This window comes from Opisthocomus hoazin, chromosome 6 (genome assembly GCF_030867145.1).
Source record: "Opisthocomus hoazin isolate bOpiHoa1 chromosome 6, bOpiHoa1.hap1, whole genome shotgun sequence".
NCBI lineage: Eukaryota > Metazoa > Chordata > Aves > Opisthocomiformes > Opisthocomidae > Opisthocomus > Opisthocomus hoazin.
In genome coordinates this window covers 71,816,621-71,837,752 of record NC_134419.1, presented here as the reverse complement: position 1 = coordinate 71,837,752, position 21,132 = coordinate 71,816,621, and the positions used below count along the sequence as shown (strand labels likewise).

The following is a 21,132-nucleotide window of genomic DNA, read 5'->3' as shown; positions in this document are numbered from 1 at the left end:
CTATAAGGCCTTTGACATGATCCCAGCAAGAAGCCTCTCTCTAAATTGGAGAGATACAGAATTAATGGGTGCACTGTTCAGTGGACAAAGAACTGGTTGGAAGGTCGCAGCCAGAGAGTCAATGTCTGAATGTCTGGATGGAGATCAATGATGAGTGGTGTCTCTAAGGGGTCCATATTGGGACCACTACTGTTTAATATTAATATTTGATATATTTAATATATCATCAGTGACATAGCGGGATCGAGTGCACCCTCGGCAAGTTTGCAGATGATACCAAGCTGAGGGATGCAGTTGAAACATGTGAGGGAAGGGATGCCATCCAGAATGACCTGGACAAGCTCGAGAAGTGGGCCTGTGTGAATCTCGTTCAACAAGGCCAAGTGCAGGGTCTTGCAGCTGGGTCAGGGCAACCCCTGCTATCAATACAGGCTGGGGGATGAAGGGATTGAGCGCAGCCCTGCTGAGAAGGACTTGGGGGGACTGGTGGACGAAAAGCTGGACATGACCCAGCAATGTGCGCTCACAGCCCAGAACAGCCATATCCTGGGCTGCACCAAAAGAAGCGTGGCCAGCAGAGTGAAGGAGGGGATTCTGCCTCTCTGCTCTGCTCTGGTGAGATCCCCTTCGAGACTCTTGCGTCCAGGAGCCCTCAGCACAGGAAAGACATGGACCTGTTGGAGTGGGTCCAGAGGAGGGCGACAAAAATGAAAAACTCGAAGAGGGTAGATTTAGACTAGATACAAGGAAGAAATTTTTTATGATGAGGGTGGTGAAACACTGGAACCGGTTCCCCAGAGAGGTGGTAAATGTCCCAGCCCTGGAAACATTCAAGGTCAGGTTGGACGGGGCTCCGAGCAAGCTGATTGAGTTGAAGATGTCCTTGCTCACTGCAGGGGGGTGGGACTAGGTGACTTTTAAAGGTCCCTTCCAAACCAAACTATTCTATGCTTCTATAATTCTAGGTATAACTGAATTACAGCTAAACATGAAAGAAGTGCTATTACAGCATGATGATACAAATAAAGCAATATTTTCAGAGAACGCTAACATTATTTTTGAAAAAAAATTATACAGTTGAAAATTTACACTTTTCCTCTCATCTTTAATCATAGCAACAACCTTCAGGGAAGTTTAAGGACCCTGAGGGCAATAAGACATCTTAATTGCCACAACCTCACCTACTGGATGGATTTGGACTAAATTATAGCCTTGTCTCCAGCCCTGTGTCTGTCCCTGTGCCTTTTTTCACCTTTCTGGACCCCCTGGATGGCTCCTGGATGTGGTTCACTGCCAGGGCCATTGATGGACCCCATTTCCACCACCTGTCTCTGCCCCACCAGGCTCAGCCCTTGCACCCATGCTGGAGTCACCCCCAGTCCCCCTTCCGATAGGATGTTTGTGGCTTCCCGGCAGTAAGTCAGTGGCCAACTGTTCTTAGTTTGATTGTGCCAATTTTTTTTTCAGGAGCACTCTTCGTCCCAGCCTTCAGATAAGCCCCAGCCGTACTCAACTAGCCGTCAAAGACGTGTCCCATGAAGCAATAAACACTGAACAGATAGTGCCAGAATAATGTACAGTTGTAAATATTACTGACACAATCACCACAATAAATGTCCCCATATACCTCTAACCTTTTCCCCTGAATGTCTAACTAATTATTGATGCAAAACTCCGAACAAACATCCTCAGCCTCTTTTTACCTTCAAGGTTGCCACTTCTGTTCCAGGAGAACATACAATGTGCCAAAGCTTGCCCACGCTTTCCAGCAGTTGTATATTTAAGCATGAATATTATGGCAGCGGCACACCTTTTTCTTTCTGGGACAATGCCATTTGATACCAATATCGTGGAAAGACAATAAATGTGGAAATTTTAAAAAACTGCTTTTTAGTATTATTTATTAAAAGATAAAATGCAAACAGGACATCACTCCATCAAGGATGAGCTTCCATTTTGAATAGAAGTGTGATTATAAACTCCCTAAGACACCAGGAAGATGTATTTTTTTCCTTGTCTAACCAGCGGATCCCAATGTATCTAGCTACACAATGTCCTCAGAGACTTGTACTCAGTATGCTGGCCTCACACACGTATAACAATGATCTGCTGCAAGACATGATTGTACTCGAATTTGCACAAGCTACTACTGCATGGTTATCACAAGCGCCAGCCATTCAACATCAAAGGCACCTTCAGTTCGATTCAACAAACATTTATCTTGAAGAAGAAACTCTACAAGTACATTAACGAGATATTAAATATCCTTAACAGCTAAAATGAGAATGAAACTCTCCAGAACTTCAGAACTTTGTTCATTATTATCAAAAGCACATAAGCACCACTTGACAAACTTCTATGTGAGTACTGGGGGGGCGGTGCAACAGTGTAATATTTTTGAGCCAAAACATTATTCTAATCTAATCAGACAAAAAAACCCTACTTACCATTTGATTCACTATCTTTCATAAACAATTTTACTTTCTTACCTTTTCCCTTTGTTCACTTAATTATTGGATTGTTTTAAGGATGTATGAAGATCAAAAGCTGATTTTGTAGTACTTTGAGGTGTGAAAATCAAAGACAATCACAAATAAAAGATGATAAAAAATAGATTTTGCCCTCAAAAAATAATAAAAATTATTTTTAGAGTATGTTTTTTTCCCTGTTTAAAATAAAATGAGTGTTTGGGAATGGTGTGAACTACAAACTGCGTTGGATTCTTCAAAGCAATCACACCCACCTTACGTAAAGCACAACACAGGTAGGTCCAGAACAGCTGCAACATGAAGTCACCATGCCCATTTCACCATATTGCGGCACTCTGTATCACAACCTTCATCAAAAGCTAGAAGGCTTATATCCAATATCATGATGGGGCATAACACTATCTAGATTAGAGGAACTCTAATTTTAAAGGGTAAAGTTTTAACCCCACTAAATCAATAGAAAGTGTGTTAATAGCTTCTATAGGAATTCCCTTCTAGCAATTTTATCTATTCAAAATTTTAGCCTGCCTCCTGCCACAACTGGAACAAGCATTAAATGTAGGTGGAGTTATGCCTGTACATTCCTTATTTGCTCATTACTCACTTGTGCTATATTATTATGGTAAACTAGAGAAAGACATATACTTTCTGTGTATGATATTATAAGGCTACCTCATCACACAAAGCAGAACTAACTGGCAATAACTAATACTTTATTCAGAAGACTGTTTACCTGTATTTTGAAAATCTTTATTGTCTCCGATTTCTTTATGACAGTAACTTGAGGGCACTGGTGAGTAGATGAAGCTAGCTTGTAACATGAACTCTGGGGAAAACACTGCCCTGAGTGAAATAAGGAAGAGTTCTCATACAGAAACAAATCTTTGAATCAAGTCAATGCTTTTCACATGAAATGTAAAAAATTGATTTCCTACAAATACCACTAACACACCTTTGACAGAATTCAGTTTCAAGTAGGTTCTTCAACTGGTGGGTAGCAGTCCAGTAAACACTGCTTTTCAAAGTAATTGCATCCCAAACTGCTAACAGAGGGACAAGTCCCATTGAAGAACTAAGCCTACAAGGAGCTGAATCTCTGATCAGAGAACCACTTTGCAAACATTTACACTGTCTTCCCACCTGGAAGACACTGAGCAAAATAGCATGAAAGTGCTGCATGACAACTGGTTGTCTGCAGCCTCCCTCCGTTACGGGGAGAAAAACAAAGTATTTCCAGACAGATATATCCTGCAGCTCATGTTGGAAAGAATCAAAGAAGATAAGAAAGGAATTAAAAAAAACCACAAACAGACAACAGTTCCCTTGCTCTTGGAGTGAGAAGTCCCATCAGCTATGACTGTCTTTACTGGATAGAGGAATGCTGCAGGCTCAAGCAGTAAATGGACACTTATAGAGCTTAAGAACTGGGATGCAATGAAAAAGTGAAGCCAATGCTCAAGCTAGTAGAAGAAATAGCATCCTACAAAATATCTGGATTAGAGAACGATCCTTCAGAGATAGCAGAGACTTTTCAAAATTATAATAGCAGACTGAACTAAGCGAGATGCTAGCAAAATACAGGGATATAAACTCTTCTTCATAAGTCTTAGCTATGAGTGAGAATTTTACAGAGGTTGACAGTGAATTTTTGACTGTCTCAACTACTAGAACAACCTGTTTACTGCTGAGATGCTAGACCATATTTCTTAACATCCTATTTTTCTAGCAATTCAGCTAAATCACCTGATTTCTTTATGTTAGAAACATATACTTACTTGCCTCATCCATCAACAAAAGTTTAATCTAAATGAGGCTGCTTACCTTTCACTAAAAGTAAGATTTTCAGCCTATAGATAAATATCTTTGTCAAAAAGAGCGTTTGGTAAAAGCTTCTATGCCATGGTATTATTTCCAATTAATAACAGTCTTTTAATTAGACAAACAATAAACAAAATAAAAACCAAATTGTAGGTGCTTTATTCATTTGCTATTTGCATGCATTTCAACTGGCAAAACAATTTAAAGCAATTTAATAAAGCTATAATTTAAGTCTTACATGACACAGTGCTTGATCCAAATTTTTTTACCCAAAACCAATTTTTAGGCACAAACAACATGGAAAAACTAACAGCCTATTCAGATACTGATGATGTCCCAAACATTCTATTTCAATAACACAAATGTCCTAAATTAACAGTATATTCATTTTAATTAGAATTTGCATTTCAAAGCATTTTTGCTCAAATTATATGATTTCATGTAATTTGTATCAATGATTAAAGAAAAAGGGAACGCCAAAGGTTATACGTAAATTGTTAATTATATAAAGAAAGAAAGCATGCTTAAACTATGTTAGCAAACAAGAAGCCATTCAGAAAGTAGTGGAAATATATTGTCCATCTGCAGGACAGACAAATCATCTGCCATAGGATACAGGAAAGCAAGAAGAATGTCTCACAAAGATGCAGTATTCTACCTTTGGTAAGAATTCTGTATATGTGCTAAATCGTGCTGTTGTAAAAAATGCGTTACATGTATTTTAAAATACTGGTGAAACTGGTTCAGCTAAAGGAGAACCAGAATAACTGAAAAAACATGTATTACAGAAAAACAACAAACAACAAAAAACTTGCTCAATTCATGATCTGTGTATTGTTTTCAATTTCAGTCTCAAATAAACTGTCTTTCCTTGCTTGCCACTCTTACATAGAAGCCAGTAGAATTTCATAATAAAAGGGATGTCAAGTCCAGAACAATTAATTCAGTTCAAATCACAAAATCAAAAAATAAAAATAGCAGTTAAAGTGAAAAAAAACAAAGATCATGTGGTGACTCAATCAGTCAGTTGGATGGACATCATGAATGTGAACATAAACAGTATAAAATATAGGGGCTAGTTTTGACCCTAATTTTCTAGTACCTGAGATTTTACAAATTTTAACCATGGTACACGACATCAATAACATCAAAGGCTGCATGTATGTATATGAGATTTATAAGGAAGAAAGCTGCCACTTAAAAGTCTTTTCAATGGAAAAACAACTGAACTTCTGGATAATTACTTGCCTTTATCATCATTTGGGACACAGTTTTGCAACAAAATTCATGTAGATTTTAAAACAGTCTATAATGAGGAAGTGCCGATACTATTACAGCACTATTACGGATATATGCTGCTGTAATTTCATATGACCTAGCAGTAGGCAGTCTAAGAGAAGTTGTGGATGCCCCTCCCCTGGAAATGTTTAAGGTCAGGTTGGACAGGGATTTCAATAACCTGGTTTAGTGGAAGGTGTCCCTGCCCATGGCAGCAGGTGTTGGACTAGGTGATCTGTAAAGGTGCCTTCCAGCCCAAATCATTCTGTGATATAACGATAAATAAAAATGCTACTGGTATGTGCAAAATACCTCTTCCTGACTTCAACATGAAGCGAGGTTTTTTAATCATAAGATCATATCGTTAAAAGAGACCTCAGGAGACTGTCCAGAGACCATTCACCCCCCTGTAAAGACATACCTGTCTTCTTATTTCTGTCCTATATATGTCTGCCCCACTTTTAAAGGCTTTCAATGACAGAGAGTCTCCAGAAATCTCTAAGGCAATCTGTTCCATGACTGCACTACCCTAATCATTATAATTTATTATTTTGCATTGTGTCACCTGAATGTAATTTGCTGCAACACAGACGCCTCCCTTCTTGGCCTTTCTATGGTTGATACAGCAAACACATTATTGCATTCCTTAACTTCAAGGCTCTTTTCACATCTCTCCATGATCTTCTTTTACACTATACAACTATAGACAGGCATGCTTTCCAGTTGCACTCCTCTGAACATTTCCAAATGTTCCATACACTTTTGGGAGTGTCAAAACTGGACATGATGCTCCAATCAAGGCCATAATCAGTAAAGCACAAGAATTAGATGCCCTACAGTTACTGCTTCTACCAATGTAAGTCATTAATATCTTCCTTTTTTGTTACTAGGTTGCTATTGGCTTACATTCAGCTTGTGAACCTTTCCAAGCCATCGATCAGTTCCGATGAACTCTAGCACAGTCAGCTTCTTCCTCACGCTGTTTCTGTGAAGATGATTATTTCTACCAGGCAAAAAGCTTGTATTCACCAGTATGGATAGTCTCTCCAATTCGTAAAGATTATTTTGAAGTCTAATCCTGCCTGCAACACGCCTGCAACACGCCTGCAACCCAGCTTCTAGTATCTGCAAATTTAATAAATGTATTCTCTAATTGCATAACTTGGGTTATTAATAAAAAACAAAGTTCTAGAGCTAGGCCAAACCCTTGAAATTAACCTCTAGTTAACTGAAAAGTCAACATATAGTTAACACCTCATTTTACTGATAATGAACATCTAAGCATGTTTTTCCGACCAGTTTTGCATCTACTCCACAACCATGTAATCATGACAACACTTCCTTGCCTTATCTATTAAAGCATCCCGTGATAGACTTCTTAAACCCTTTATAATGCCAAACTGTACAAGCATCAGACGCTTTCCCCTCCATTCAAAAGGAGTTTTATCCTATCTCGGAAGAAAAGCATATTCTTTTCATGTGATTTTGTTCATGAAAGAACATCTAGGGTTTTAATCTTCTTTTTTAGAAGTGTTTACAAACAGCTTAGTTTTTGTTGAAGGATGTTTCTGGGAATTTACTGGTCATAATTTTCTGGCTGCTCTTTTCGTCCCTTTCTACCAAAATGATTTATGTTCATTGTTTTCTATAAGCTTACAGTATACTGGATGCTCTAACCAGAGGTGAAACTTGGACATTTCATGCATGGTTGATATAGTCATTAATAACATTAACAACATGGACTTACTTTCTATGTGAATGGGGACAAGGACAAGTTCAGGAATATTACTAATGGACATTGTTAAAGTATTAAGTCAACTGGACATTGTTAAAGTATTAAGCCTGATACTTGCATGGGGGTCACATCCGCACGGGTATGGTATTTTTGTAACATGCTCCCACTGTTCTGGAAATATTATTCCTTAACTTTATGAAGGCATAAATTATTATGGTAGGTAAAAAGTAGTGCAGAATCGGTATTGTACATCATCAACCTACTCAAAAAGCATAAGACCCTAAGAATTGGGTGATAGGTTTTAATTAATCTCAAAATGAAATACATATATTTCACACTTTCATAATATACATTATCAAATATTGAAATCAGTATAAATATAACAAATCAAATAACTGACCGTATTTCACAACATGTTAGCATCTCTGTTTAGTAGCAATGCACCCAGACAGAATTTAAGACAGCAATCCAATGTCCATTTCACTTGCTCTTCCTGCCTAAATGGGCAGATGCCTAAATAAATTGCCTAGGGACAAACAGGATTATTGGGGAATAAAGCAAAGCAGTTACAGGAATGGGCTCCTCCAATTAATAGCAACAGCATCTTTAACAAAGAGCATATAAAGACTACCCGCATAACTGATTCCGTTCTACAGATGGGGAAACTGATGGCCCAGGCAGCAAAGCAATTTGCACAAGGGCACCTATAACACCAGTAAGCAAATGACTGAATGAATTCCAAACCCAGGCTTCCCCTGACTGGGACATGCTGTTCCCTGCCTGCCTCCTCCAGTAGTATTTGTGACCGTGGCTGCACAAATATAAAAGATTAAGAAACTACAGATATTTAGATATGGTAAGGCTAATTAACTGGGATTTTCAAAATGTATGTGGAGCACAGAAAACTAAAAAAGCACAAGCTACAGGGCTCATTACAGTTTCATATTTGTTAATTACATGTGGGTCAACTGATTGTTAAAGCAGTCTAGAGTAATTTACTGATGTTACAATTTAACTGGCATGGTGCATTCAATTCAATAAATTCCAACTAAAACATCAAATGATATTCTGTTTTCCAGAAATTATTTGTGTATAAATTGAATAGCATGGACAAAAATAATGGTCTGTTCAAACATTCATATTCCCTATAGTACTTTTGCTACTATACAACTGTCCTAAAATCATTACATTAATTTAAATTAAATTTTGCATTTCAAAGCATTTTTTCCACACACAGTATGTTTTTATGCGACTTCTGTCAATACTTGAAGATAAAAGGAAAGCCAAAGGTTACATGTTAATTATTAATTATCTGTTGAAAATGAATTTAATGAGCTTTGTTTATACCAGGTCATGCAAACTCTCAACTATTGTCTGTGAACTGTTGAGGCAATAAAAACTATAGCTCCAGGAAGGATAAACACTGCATCGTTACATCCTTGAGAAAGAGTAACTGCTCTACCTTTTTGTAGACTGTGTCATACACTCATGCTTTCTTCTAAAGGGTTTTGGGTTTTTTTTTCCAGCCCAAGGTTCTACTGCTACTTTGTATTTGCAGGTTCCTCAAGAAATAAGCATACATATGCCAATTTTGTCCCCATGAGCCTACTACTATTTTGCTCTATCCAGAGAAGGGGGAGAAGCCTAGAAGGTGCCCAGATGAACTGCATAGCCACCATTTGCTCAGAGGGATGACACCAAGGAATGTTTGTATATACACGTATCTACAGCAAGTTCCCCATAGAGTTTGCTGATAGCAAGAACACTGACATTCACAGTACTGAACACATTCTGCTGAGAGTAAACCAATTAAAAAACTGGCACTGAAAAAATAAGTTGAAGTTAACTGATTTCCAGCTTCATTGACCATTGCATTCTCTTTACATTGAAAACCATTAAGCTCTGACCTTAGCAGGGAGTTGTTGTCCACATATAAGAAACTTCAGTGCCTTTAAAAATGTTTTTTTAGAGAAAGAATAATTGCATATATTATCAACATTAACATTAAGAGAGAAAAAGGTCAATGTGGTTATTTCAGAAGGCATGTACTATCCATGCTGGGCAAAGTGAAATGCAATCACTTTGGAACAGATTCAAGTGTGATATTAATCCATCTTTATCGCTCCTCAATTGGACACATACAGAAACATACCTAAAAATCAGCTCTGAAAAAATTATATTTGATATATTTTCAAGGAGAAGTTGGACATTTGTGGAAGCAGATATATTTGTGAATGAACATCAACAATATTGACATCAGCTGTCTACAGACCAGTAGCAAATGTGCCATGCATTACAAGCAATCAGAAGTATTTCTACCATGATTTAATATAACGTTTAGAAGACATGACTAACATTCAACTGTAAATAAACAGAATGGTAGGTAGAAAGCAGGAGTAGAATAAGAGAGAGGAACTATACATGTCTTCTAGGCTTGTACTTTGATTGACTTCCCAGGTCTTTGGAGGAAGGAGAATTCTGGCTCAGTTTCCTTTATGCTTCCCCTCTTGCATGTCACTCACCCGGGCCAAAGTTGTCTACCCAGTGGCACTAAAATTGTGTCCAACTCTGAGAAAAGCTAACTAAGAACTAAAAAGGAGTATCTGCGTTTCCCTGAAACAGCTCTTACTGTAAACCCTCAAACCTTTTCACTCTATCTTCATTGCAGAGTTCTTCCAAGTTTCTAAGCAGTTTTGTTGTTTGCATTTAAATCTGCTCACTTCTTTCTTACAGGGCTTTGGGGAATGGGAGGTTTATTTGTGTTTTAACAGGCAACAAAAAATTGACACTATACTGCAAACATCAAGGAAATACAGATGTAAAGTAGAGTCTTATCACTTTGGGCCAATATTCAACACCTGCTCTTTTGTTTTTGTTAAGAGACAAAAATAAATCATCTATTTTGGTGCAATCCTCTTTATTTACAAAGAACCTATTCACCGTCCTGATTCCTTTAACACTGTAGAAACAAATCCAGGCAACTTTTCTTCTCGGAAATTCAAAAGAAGTTATCTGGCTTCTTTCCAAGGCCCCACTAAGGATTGCCTTTCTCACTGTCTCCTGCTTTTTGCTGACAGGTAGTTTGCTAAAAATTCTCCTACTGCTCCTATGTTTACAACTGGTCCCATGGAAACCTCTCAGACCATACAGCTTAAATGCTCCTTAGGCTCTGCCAAGTGGCCAGTTGCCTCAGGCTGTCTTTTTCATTTTGGCCAGTTCCCTCATCCTCTTAAAGAACGCTAATTTTACATTTCTGTTAGCCTGAGAGCTTAACCTAGTACACTTGCAAGATTTAATCACGTTTGTGACAGATAGCAGAAATTAATATAATCCATTATAACATTAATATAATCTCCAGCTGTAGTTTATACTAATATTTAGAAATCTCAACTTTGATAAATTCTATTGAACAGAATATCACAACTATTAATTTTAAAGTACTGTTACCAGCACTAATAACTACATCCAAGCTTCCTTCTATGCATACATCCAGGAGTCACATATAATGAAATAAATTTGTTTTGGTTATTGCATTTTGGGATCCTTCAGGCTAACTGCACTATGCAACTTTGGTTGTTATGTTAAGAGAAGCAAACAATTTTCTTCTCCTGGTAATATTTAGATATAATTAAAACACCTACTTAGTTATGTTTTTCCTCATTTATTTATTATTTTAATAAATATTCCACAATTTTCCTTGCAAAATCTGTTGTCATCTGTTAATCTTCTTTACCTTCTGAATTTTTGTGGAATGAAGAAACATACAGACCTGTTAGCAAGTTTTCATAAATGCAGTGTTTGCTTAAAGTGGCTGTTTCATCTGCACACACACACTGATTTCCAGTGTCTTTTACATGTACTTGTTAAAAAAAAACATGATTATATATACTTCGTTTAAGAAAAAAAGACTAGAGGTACTAGAGATAGGAAGAAATTTTCATAGCTCAGGTGTACATCATTGAATAACTGACTTGGTTTTATTTGTTTCTGTTCCAGCCTTGGTCAGCAGAAAAGGTAAAGCCAAAAGCCAGCTCATGACTTCCAACTTAACAGATTTTTTTCAGCATTAATTAAAAAAAAAGTAAAAAAAAAAAAAATTATCTTGCCTATTATCCTGCCAAAGTATGTGGTAGTACAATATATAAGAAAATTATATACCTATATGAGTTCTAAAGAAGGACAACTCTGAGACACAGGATAAAATATAGTATAATATAATGTTCTTCAATTCTCCTTTGGACGGGATGATGTTAAGATGAAACCGATAAACTTGTGGAAAGGAAGGTCTGCAAAGGAAACCAGATCACTACTTTCTGCCCTACAACATCCCATGCTTCTAGGTTTCCACTGTCCACCTGTAATGCTTTCAAAGGAATATTTTCACTCGATGCATAATTCGGCTTCTGTTTTTATCTCTACCTCCCCAGTGATTTTCTTAGTACAGTTAATTCCCTGCAGTCTACACACTACTTTAATACTATTCCAACAGACTTCTGCCTCCATATGCCACACCATCCCCCTAAAGGTCACAGAGCTTTAGAACCATGTGGTGCCCAAACAAAACTTGGGTCAACTCTATGCAGTCAGGTCATGGTGAATTCCTAATGAAGATGGCAATTAGTAAGTGGAGTTTACACAGGACAGCTAGAATTACTTTCTGGGATAAATGCCCTGGCAGGAGATACATAGCCATCAATAACTAAGACTAGCTCCTCAATCTCATGCCTCTAGTCTTCTGATAATTGCTCATGGAAGCCTCTTAACACTGTATGATATTTTGAGATATCTGCATTAGACCAGCTTCATTTAACTCTCCCCCCAAAATAAATCTTTCCAATATAAATATTGAGTCTGTCATTGGTACCATTTAATACTTTTCTTTACAAAGAATAAGCACGATGTGAGCAGGGTTAATATAGAAATCGATCAGATGCTAATTTTTATGAAGTGACAGTATTATAGATACAACTTCATTTTTACAAAATTAGAGCTAAGATGAACTCTCAGTATAGGAGATTTGACTCATTGAGTTATTTATATTACTAACAAAAAGTCAGTCCCCACAAGTATCAGATTATAAAGCGAACACTACAAAAACTGGATGGAATGAGTTGTCATTTGGAGGTGTCTCTTATACCGACTGCAGAGGGAGTCCTGAGACAAGATCTAGTGTCAGCTAACTAGGCATATCATTTGAAAGGTTCATTCAGAGAGGAACCTAAATTTCAGGTTGGAGAGAATGCAGAAAATGTCAGCCTAAAATAAACACCCCAGTTATCCTCAGTAAAACTAGATCCACAGTTGAAATAAGCAGTCATAGCTCTACTGAAATCAGTAGAGCTTGAGCAATATAACAAGCTGAGATTCTGGTCCTATGAATAGCTCCTTTGACTTCAGTAGGATTACTCACAGTCTATGAGTAAGTACATATAGATGTGTAAGATATTTGCTAAGCAACAGACAAGAAGCTACCAGCAAAGTGGTCTGTGAGGTTAACAACTTTTAAACGTAAAGCATATAATCCTGTAGACACCTACACACATGAAGAATATTACACGTTGGGGTATTTTAATAACATATATTAACATTTCTTCATTTCCTTACATCCTACTATTGGTAGTCCCTTGCCCACATTAAAACATACAGATGAACCAAAGTATTCCTCTTCCTCCTTCATTTGTTGTTCAAGAAGGCACCACATTCTATGCATATTAATATTCCTAAACTAACCATGCTGTATTCCATAAGCAATATTACATACATCAAAGCCATTATTGCCTGTTCTAAAAGGAATACTTTAAAAATGCAAGTGTCATTACAATACAAAGTAAAAAAGCTCTAGCTGAAATTCACATATTTTCTACATTCATTAGTACTATCGACATAACCGAACTTTCTTATTCTTATTAGGGTTACCATAGAAATGAGCCTAGAGCAATTACATGAATTGCTACTGTTATTAAGCAGTAGTCTATTTCAGTTTCATTTGTGTGTTTTTAAGAATAGTTGAATATTACAGAGAATAAAACTATATTGCTATTAAAATTAAGGCTAGAAAGGTGGGGGGGGTGTTAAACAAACATAAGCTTATTTAATAAAGTGAAGCAATAAGTTGTGTGGCACCCACACACTGTATAAAGCCAGCTTTCTCTATAATTCCATGTTTTTATGCTTGTATATGCTATTATTTCAGACAGGCAAATGGTGCACAGCTGACTGTATAATGAAATGCCATATATAAATATGAAAATTCCAATAAAGGAATGATATTAACCTTTAAAGTTAGGCAAGTACTTTACACATATAATGCCATGCTTTCAAACATTTTTACATAAATGTGCAATCAGGCATTACTTCCTCATTTCTCAAGAGTCTTTCAGTGTATTACATGAGGAAATAAGATCCTAAGTCATCTTTTTAAGATATGTAAACTCTTTCTAGTGTGCAATTGTAATACTATGTAAAAAAGAGATTTTTGTAAGAAAAGATGTAAAACTGTATTTGAACTATACGACTGACCTATATACATAAATGTAGGTAATGACACACAACGCATGGGCACATGAATCTATTTTGTGCGTGTCTGTGGGGGGGAGGAAGAGTACGTCATCAGTGCTTGCATGATTTCAGATTAAAGGTAACAATTCTTTAAAACATCTGGCTGAATGAATAGTACAAAGGGTATCTGAGCAGCAAATGCTTTAACTTACGAAGGACAAATAATTTGCTAAAATACCTCAACTAGAAGCTGTGTGGTTTATAATCCCATCTGTATGAGCTTTTTTAGTGACCTCTGTGTAATCTTGTCAGCAAAAAGAAAAGTTTGACACACAATTCATAAGAAATAATTTGGATGCAAGTTTTATCTCCAGTGTGGTGCCCTTCAATCAGAAGTTGTTCATGAGACAAAACCTTTGAGCCACTACAAAACTGGCAGATAACCTATCAAGCTTCTCGGTAAAATGATCTATGAACAGACTCTCTTGCACCCATTCTCAACAGAAGATCGAATGAATACTTAAGATATGAAACATGCAGAGGCAACAAATAATATTCTCTTCAATTTTCTTTTTTAGTAGATCTGGGCGATACATCTTTTTCTGTGTAAAGAAAGGAAACAGAGTCAAATTGAAACTTCATGGGTGGGCTCATGGGTGAATTCTGGGTATAAAATGCAAGAGGCCTAACAAATCTTTTGGGAGAAAATGACAGCTCTCAGTTTCTCATTCAGCGAACTAACAAGTGAATTTTCACCGAGAAAGGTATTGGTAGTAAGATTTGTGAGTCTTTGGAGGAAAAAGAAAGATGAGAGATTAAAAACTAGAGTACATGTCTGATCTTCTTATGTTGTGTAAGACTCTTCTAAAAAATGCTTTGCTGCTCCTAAACTTTGCAATACTTAGGAAATCCTTTAACTTATTTGACAAACAAATGTATCTTGCCCTTTGTCTACTTGTACATGAATTCCCATGCTTACCTGCAAATGTTATCCTGCTCTGTAAGTAGGAATTTGAGGTTTGGTACCCATGAGAATATTCCAAATTCCTTCTGGTTTGTTTCTCAAGAAAAATAGTGCCATAAGAATAATGCTTTGGAAATAATCTCATCATATTTTGTATTATTCCTTTCAAGGATCAAGCTCTTTCAGAAGAGCAATGTTTCACTAACTTGCTCCGGCCTTTCTTAAAAACCCTTTTTTAAATGTCACGGATCCATGGGAGGGATGGGTGGGGGAAGATGTCAAGGGATGCCAGGCAGGAGGTTTTTCGTATTCTCCTGCTCAAAGTTTCATTGATCTTTTTGGAACTATGAAATAAAAGAATGATACTTCCCATTTTCTCTCAATGCAGAAGGTGAATAACTTTGATGGTATAAGGTGAGAGAGAGTCTATCTGCTGTTTCTTGCTCTTTCAGATGGCAGAAAAGAAGAGAAGCTCAGCCAGGACTTAAAGTATAAATATAGATGTTCAAAACGCCTTACACAAAGTATATCTTAACAGGCAGCAACATAAGTAGGAAAAAGACAAGAACCAAAATTTTGTTATAAGTAAAAAAAATCAACAAAACTCAAGGACTTGGCTTACGGTAAAATTATTTCAGCTAATTAAATCGAAACACCAATAGATAAGGGAAAAGGGAAGTTAAATTCAGTGTTGACAAACATCAGTTAAAGTCTCTTAGAAGACACTATTTATTTATTTATATATTTATTTCCACATATATATATTAAAAAATAGTTTCTTACATGTACATACAATAGAGCCTAAATTCAAATGAACTGCTCAGTAAGATTTTGGCAATGCTCTGAGTAGTGGAAAGCAAATATTTGGTCAATTAGCAACCAATTAGGAAAGAAACTGGAGAGAAAATTTCTAAATTCATGGGAAAAATGAGACTTTCCTTCCACAGGATGCAAACAACTTGTTCTTGCTTTGTATTGGATTGAGCCCATGCTACATTCAGTGTGGAATCAATAATGATGCAGTTTAGCCAAGCATTGCAATCAGAATGCAAATAAAGACAAAGTTCTGAATTTTCAAATAGAAGTCTATGAAAACTTCAAAGAATTATTTGCTTACCTCAACAGCCTGATAAAATTCATTACTAAAAGATCACAAAAACTGGATAGTAAAGTTTACCCTCCTCTAGGGGAAACCAGACTGTGATGAACAATAAATGGATGCATAGCTATTAAGATCATGTTTTTTCATATTTGTTTGTGGTTTTGTTATATTTCACTTCTTACTATAGTTTGTGTCCATACTGAAAGTGACATCTAAAGAGTCAAACATTGGTCTTTCAAGAATGATGAAACAGATGGAAAGTTCATCTGCTAAATGGGTGGACTTTAAAAGCAGGTACTTCAGAATTCTTTTCAGCAATAGATTGCCTTCTACTTGTTTAGTCTTAATACAATTTATTTGCAACACTTCATTCCAAAACCTTACTGAATATGCTACCTATAGAAACAAGTTTTCTGATCTAGATTAAAGGAAAATATTACATGGAACGTTATTGAAAACTTGTATTTGACTTGAACTGCTGCTGATATGCAATAGCAGACTGAAAATAAAGGAGATTTGCTTCAACATTTACAATTCATAATGCTACCACACTCGAGGTACTGTTTCACAGCTTATTTAAAATGCAAAGAAATATAAATTCATGTAATTTTGAAATTGAACAAGCAATATTTCTGAACAAGAGACAACTAAATTTCTCTAGTTATATTCAAGGAAAACCAAGGACCAGAACTGAAGCACAGAAGTCCGAGAGTTTTAACCCAGTTGCCAAGTATTTCTTTCTATTTTGCTCTTGCAAAGAAGCTAATTTAAATTTATGTTGTACTTATCAGTCAGCTTATACGAGCTTTCATACAGTCTTAGAAATGCTTTTGATGGCACTAGGAAAATAAAACTCAGAAAACTTCACAAACTTTTTCTATAAGAAGGTGTTCTTTACAGGATGATGTCTACAGAATATATTAAAAAGATTATCTTTCAAACATCTAGGAGACTAATCATGGAAAACAGACTAGAACTCCTAGGTATGCAGACTCCTATGTTCATATTTGTTCTGAAACATGTCAATAAAACAACCTTAGTAACATGAGAAATGAAATCAAAGAATTGCTACATTCCATTACAATACATTTCATACAGAACTATTAATAAGTTAAGTACTGAGACAAATTCATATGAAATATTAATAAGTTGACTAGAATACTTTAGTTTAACTTTCATCTGTATTTCACAGGTAATAACAAATATATGAGCACGTGCCCTCAGAGGGAGAATATGCATTACAGTATTGATCTGTTTAAAAAATACCTAAATAACCAGGATAACATACATTTTTCTTTGTAGCATCAGTTCAAAGCTACACCTGGGCATTAGTACACTGTAATTTCAGCAAAGGAAAATTGTAAATGCTAGTTACATGGCATTTTTAAAGCATATATAAATTCACTGTAGATCTACAGTGGAAAAAAAAAATGTTATTTAAACATTCATAGTGCCAGCATACTAAGAAAAACTAATTAGAGAAAGACTTGGTTTGGGGGTTTTATTTAAAATCTATATTACAGTACCATTAAGACAGTGCTGTTTCCAAAAATTATCAAGATTAAAGCTTCAAGGGGAAAAAATCACTGTCTAAAAGTTATACATCTTATGTACGGAACAAAATAAAATTTGACAACTATCAGTATACATCATCTGAATCATGCTATATACATAACCTAAGTTTAATCTCATCTAAGTTCAATTATTTGTTAAACAGGTAAGAACAAATATTTGGGCCAAATTTTCCGACACAGCTATAACAATTTAGACGACAGAAGAATAAGGTGACTTTATATATGAGTATTTATTGCAGAGCTTCAATTGTGCCATGGTTTTTATGACAGAACTACTGATTCCAACAGAGATGATAGAATTTTGATTAGAATAAAAAAAAAAATTACAAAAAAGTAAGAGAGAATAAAAAAAGAAGAAAGTACAAGCTCTTTGCAGAGAGGGTTGTCTCCTGCTCTATGTTTCAATGACAGTTGATATCGACACAGCCCAAGTCACAGCACCAAATAGCTTCCTAGAAAATTTGAGATGCTACTCTCTGACTCTCTGTGTTCACTCAACTTACCAATGTTTTTGCACTGCTATTTTGAGACTATTCAGAGTATTGGGATGCATTAAACAGCATAGCCAGCCAGTCAAAATATGTGATTATCCCTCTGTATTCAGCATTGGTGCAGCCTCATCTTGAGAGGGAGATGCTGAGCTCGTGTCCCTGGTATCCAGTGATAGGACACATGGGAATGGTTCAAAGCTGCACCAGGGGAGGTTTAGACTGGACATTAGGAAGCTTTTAATTGCAGAGAGGGTGGTCAAACACTGGAACAGGCTTCCAGAGAGGTGGTCAGTGCCCCACGCCTGTCAGTGTTTAAGAGGCATTTGCACAATGCCCTTAATAACATGCTTTAACTTTTGGTCAGCCCCGAAGCAGTCAGTCTAGATGATCCTTGTAGGTCCCTTCCAACTAAAATATTCTCTTCTATTCTGTTCTAAATATTCTAAATATTTCACCATAAATAAAAATTGGCTTTCTGCAATTTCTTTAATTTTTGACAGGAGGGAGAAACAAAGTTTTCTTCTTAAGCACAAAACGTCCAGGGTAGAAAAAAAATGTTTAGAGGGATATTTAAATTGTGTATAGGGGAGAAAGTGGAGGTGTGATTGTTCATCAAAGCTCTCAATTTATTCTGAAAGACAAAGCTACCAGAATAATGTTAAAGTTATTGATACCTCTCTCCGTCGAGAAGCCCAACAGGTTTGTTTGATTTTCCAAACGACAGCGGCTACCAGCAGTAAGGATAAGAAACAACTGCAATTACAAAAAAAAAAAAAAAAAAAAAAAATTGTAATATAATGGTCTCAAAAAGTTTATGTTTTCAGGGTATCAAAGGTAACCAAAATACATTTAAGCGTGGAAAAAACCCCACAAAAAGGGGGAAACTAAACTCTACCAGGACAACAAACAACAGTCAACCATCCAAGTCCAAAGTCAAAGATAATGCACACCTCTGATGCTGTGGTTGTCTCCATAAAATGCTATTACTGTCTCCATTAGCATGGGATAAGCTACATTACAACCATCCATATACCCACAACATCTAAACAAATATGCACTGCATGTTCCACATTCAGCAGATGGAAAAAGAGGGTGAACTATAGCAAAAAATTATATCAATTTATACTTCTTTCAGTTTGTGAATTCTGAATAATTTCCTGGGACACAGGAATTGTAACTATGCAGGGAGTATAAAAAGTTTGAGGAACCAGGTTTGCACACGACAGTAAGTCTGTTTTATCAAATTGAGTATTTCTGTAGTGAATCTCCGTGGGAAAACATTCCAAAGAATATTACCACATTAAAGTCCCGAAGACACTACAGAAGAAGAAAAAAAATTGTCAATATTATTAAACTTCTGCAGGTCACAATCGGAGCATATGCCTTCCCTCTTGCTCCCACAATTTTGTATTTGTAACGTTTAGTCCAGAAAGGATTTTGGTAGAAAGACCACTGAACTCTTAACCTCCTCTAGTGAATTTCTGGATACTGACAAAAAGCTTCTAAAGTTGACACCTAATGTAAGCTGTCAGAAGATCTTTAAAGTCTTCAGATAGTTTTTTACTAAAATATCTGGATTTTCTATCTGTGTGAACAACTTTCAGTCATTTTAGCACATCTGCTGTGCACAATGTCTGCAATTAATACAACCTTGTAACTATTCAATTATACTAGTTAACTGCAAATTTTTTTTACCAAAAAAACCCCATGCATTCTTTAACTAATATGGGGAATATGAAGAATTCCCTGAAGTAGTGGAGTTCAGAGGAGTACTGTGCATAAGTGCAAAATACAATCATTATCTATCCAGTAACACCAATGTTTCCCTGCATCATGCTGTAAACAGAACTGAAATTACGACCTAGAAGATACATCTCCAGAAGTAACAGCTCACGGCATTCAATATTTATCCATAATATGGAGACTATTAAAAACCTGTTTGTGGCAAGTGTAGTTTAATATCAATGTTAAGGTAATGGAATGAAAGCACCCAACCATTCCTTGATCTGCAAGTAACAGAATCAGCTAAACCACTGAATATTTGACAGCAAATAGTACCATTGCATGTTCAAAAGTCAGCCTCCATAACACAAGCTTTCTTTGATGGTTAAAATAACACAAATCACTATGGTTTTCTATCAGCATCTTATTCACTTAAAACACTTTTCACTACAAGCTTTCAAAATTTTTTTAATCCATTTCTTTTTTTGAACACCCTTGAGAAAGCCTGCTAGAGTGAGACCAAGTTTGACAGAGAAAAGTACCAAATTTATAAAGTGGTTTGAGAATAGAAGGCTCAATTAAAATTAACAGCTTGGTTTTTCACTTAAGAGACTTAAATCTGTTTAGCTTCAAGAGGGCTGATTTTTCTGAACCTGAAAGTAAAAAACAGTTAAAGGATCTGTTTCTAGAGGCGAAGTTTGACTTTCCTCTTAACAGCCAATGTCAACCACCAATATTTTTTTAATGCTCTTTGGGACTTGGGGATTTTTATGGAAAGGAAGACATATTGTCCTTCTCTCTTTGTAGGGCCACTTTAAACCCTACATTCAACTTTTATTGGTTCTTGGCATAGATCCTTTAAAAAGCAAAGGTAATTCAAAATTTGATTCGTTCTGATCAATGGATCAGAAGAGTTCAGCATATCTAAGAACCATTCTGGCAATAGAAAATTGTTGGAAGAGTCAACGATCTGTAATAAAAGGATGTAGGAGGGCAAGTGCTGGTTCAAGAACCTTAGGGAATTCAGAAGAGAAATCTCAACCTTACACTTCAATGAATCTCAGCATAAATCATCTTTCTACATGGGTCTTTGGTGAAAGGAACTAATGCAGTAAGAACATTTTAATAGATACACCATTTTATTAACATAGTATTTCTTACTAGAACAGTTTCTCTTACGAGTTTTTTACGACAAAATACCTAAGTAGCATAAAGAACTTTATGACAGAAACTGATCATCAGAGCACGTTCACCATTTTGTTTAATGTATCATGCCAGTTGATGCACTAATTTCACTTTTTAATAGTTGCCTTTGGTTGTCTCCCTTTCTCCAATCTCCTTTGAAAGCAAGTACAAGTTGACTGTGAATTTATATTTCGTGTTTAGGGAAAAGCAGAACAAATTAAAAAACCCCACTGACCACCAGAATAAATCCAGTTTTGCAGCAACATCCTTATAGCT

The 21,132-nt window shown here is 36.2% G+C and overlaps 1 protein-coding gene across 7 annotated transcripts in view; it reads right to left on the bottom strand.

Annotated features, from left to right (window-relative positions):
• Positions 1-21,132, bottom strand: part of ATRNL1 (attractin like 1) — a 585,672-nt gene that overhangs the window by 219,551 nt on the left and 344,989 nt on the right. For 5 of the 7 annotated variants that reach the window (XM_075423811.1, XM_009934642.2, XM_075423807.1 and 2 more), the window contains exon 26: positions 18,624-18,702. The exons of the other annotated variants lie outside the window; for them this stretch is intronic. In XM_075423811.1, the coding sequence (XP_075279926.1) occupies positions 18,624-18,702 (79 nt within the window). The remainder of the gene's footprint in view (positions 1-18,623; positions 18,703-21,132) is intronic. 7 annotated transcript variants of the gene reach the window in all.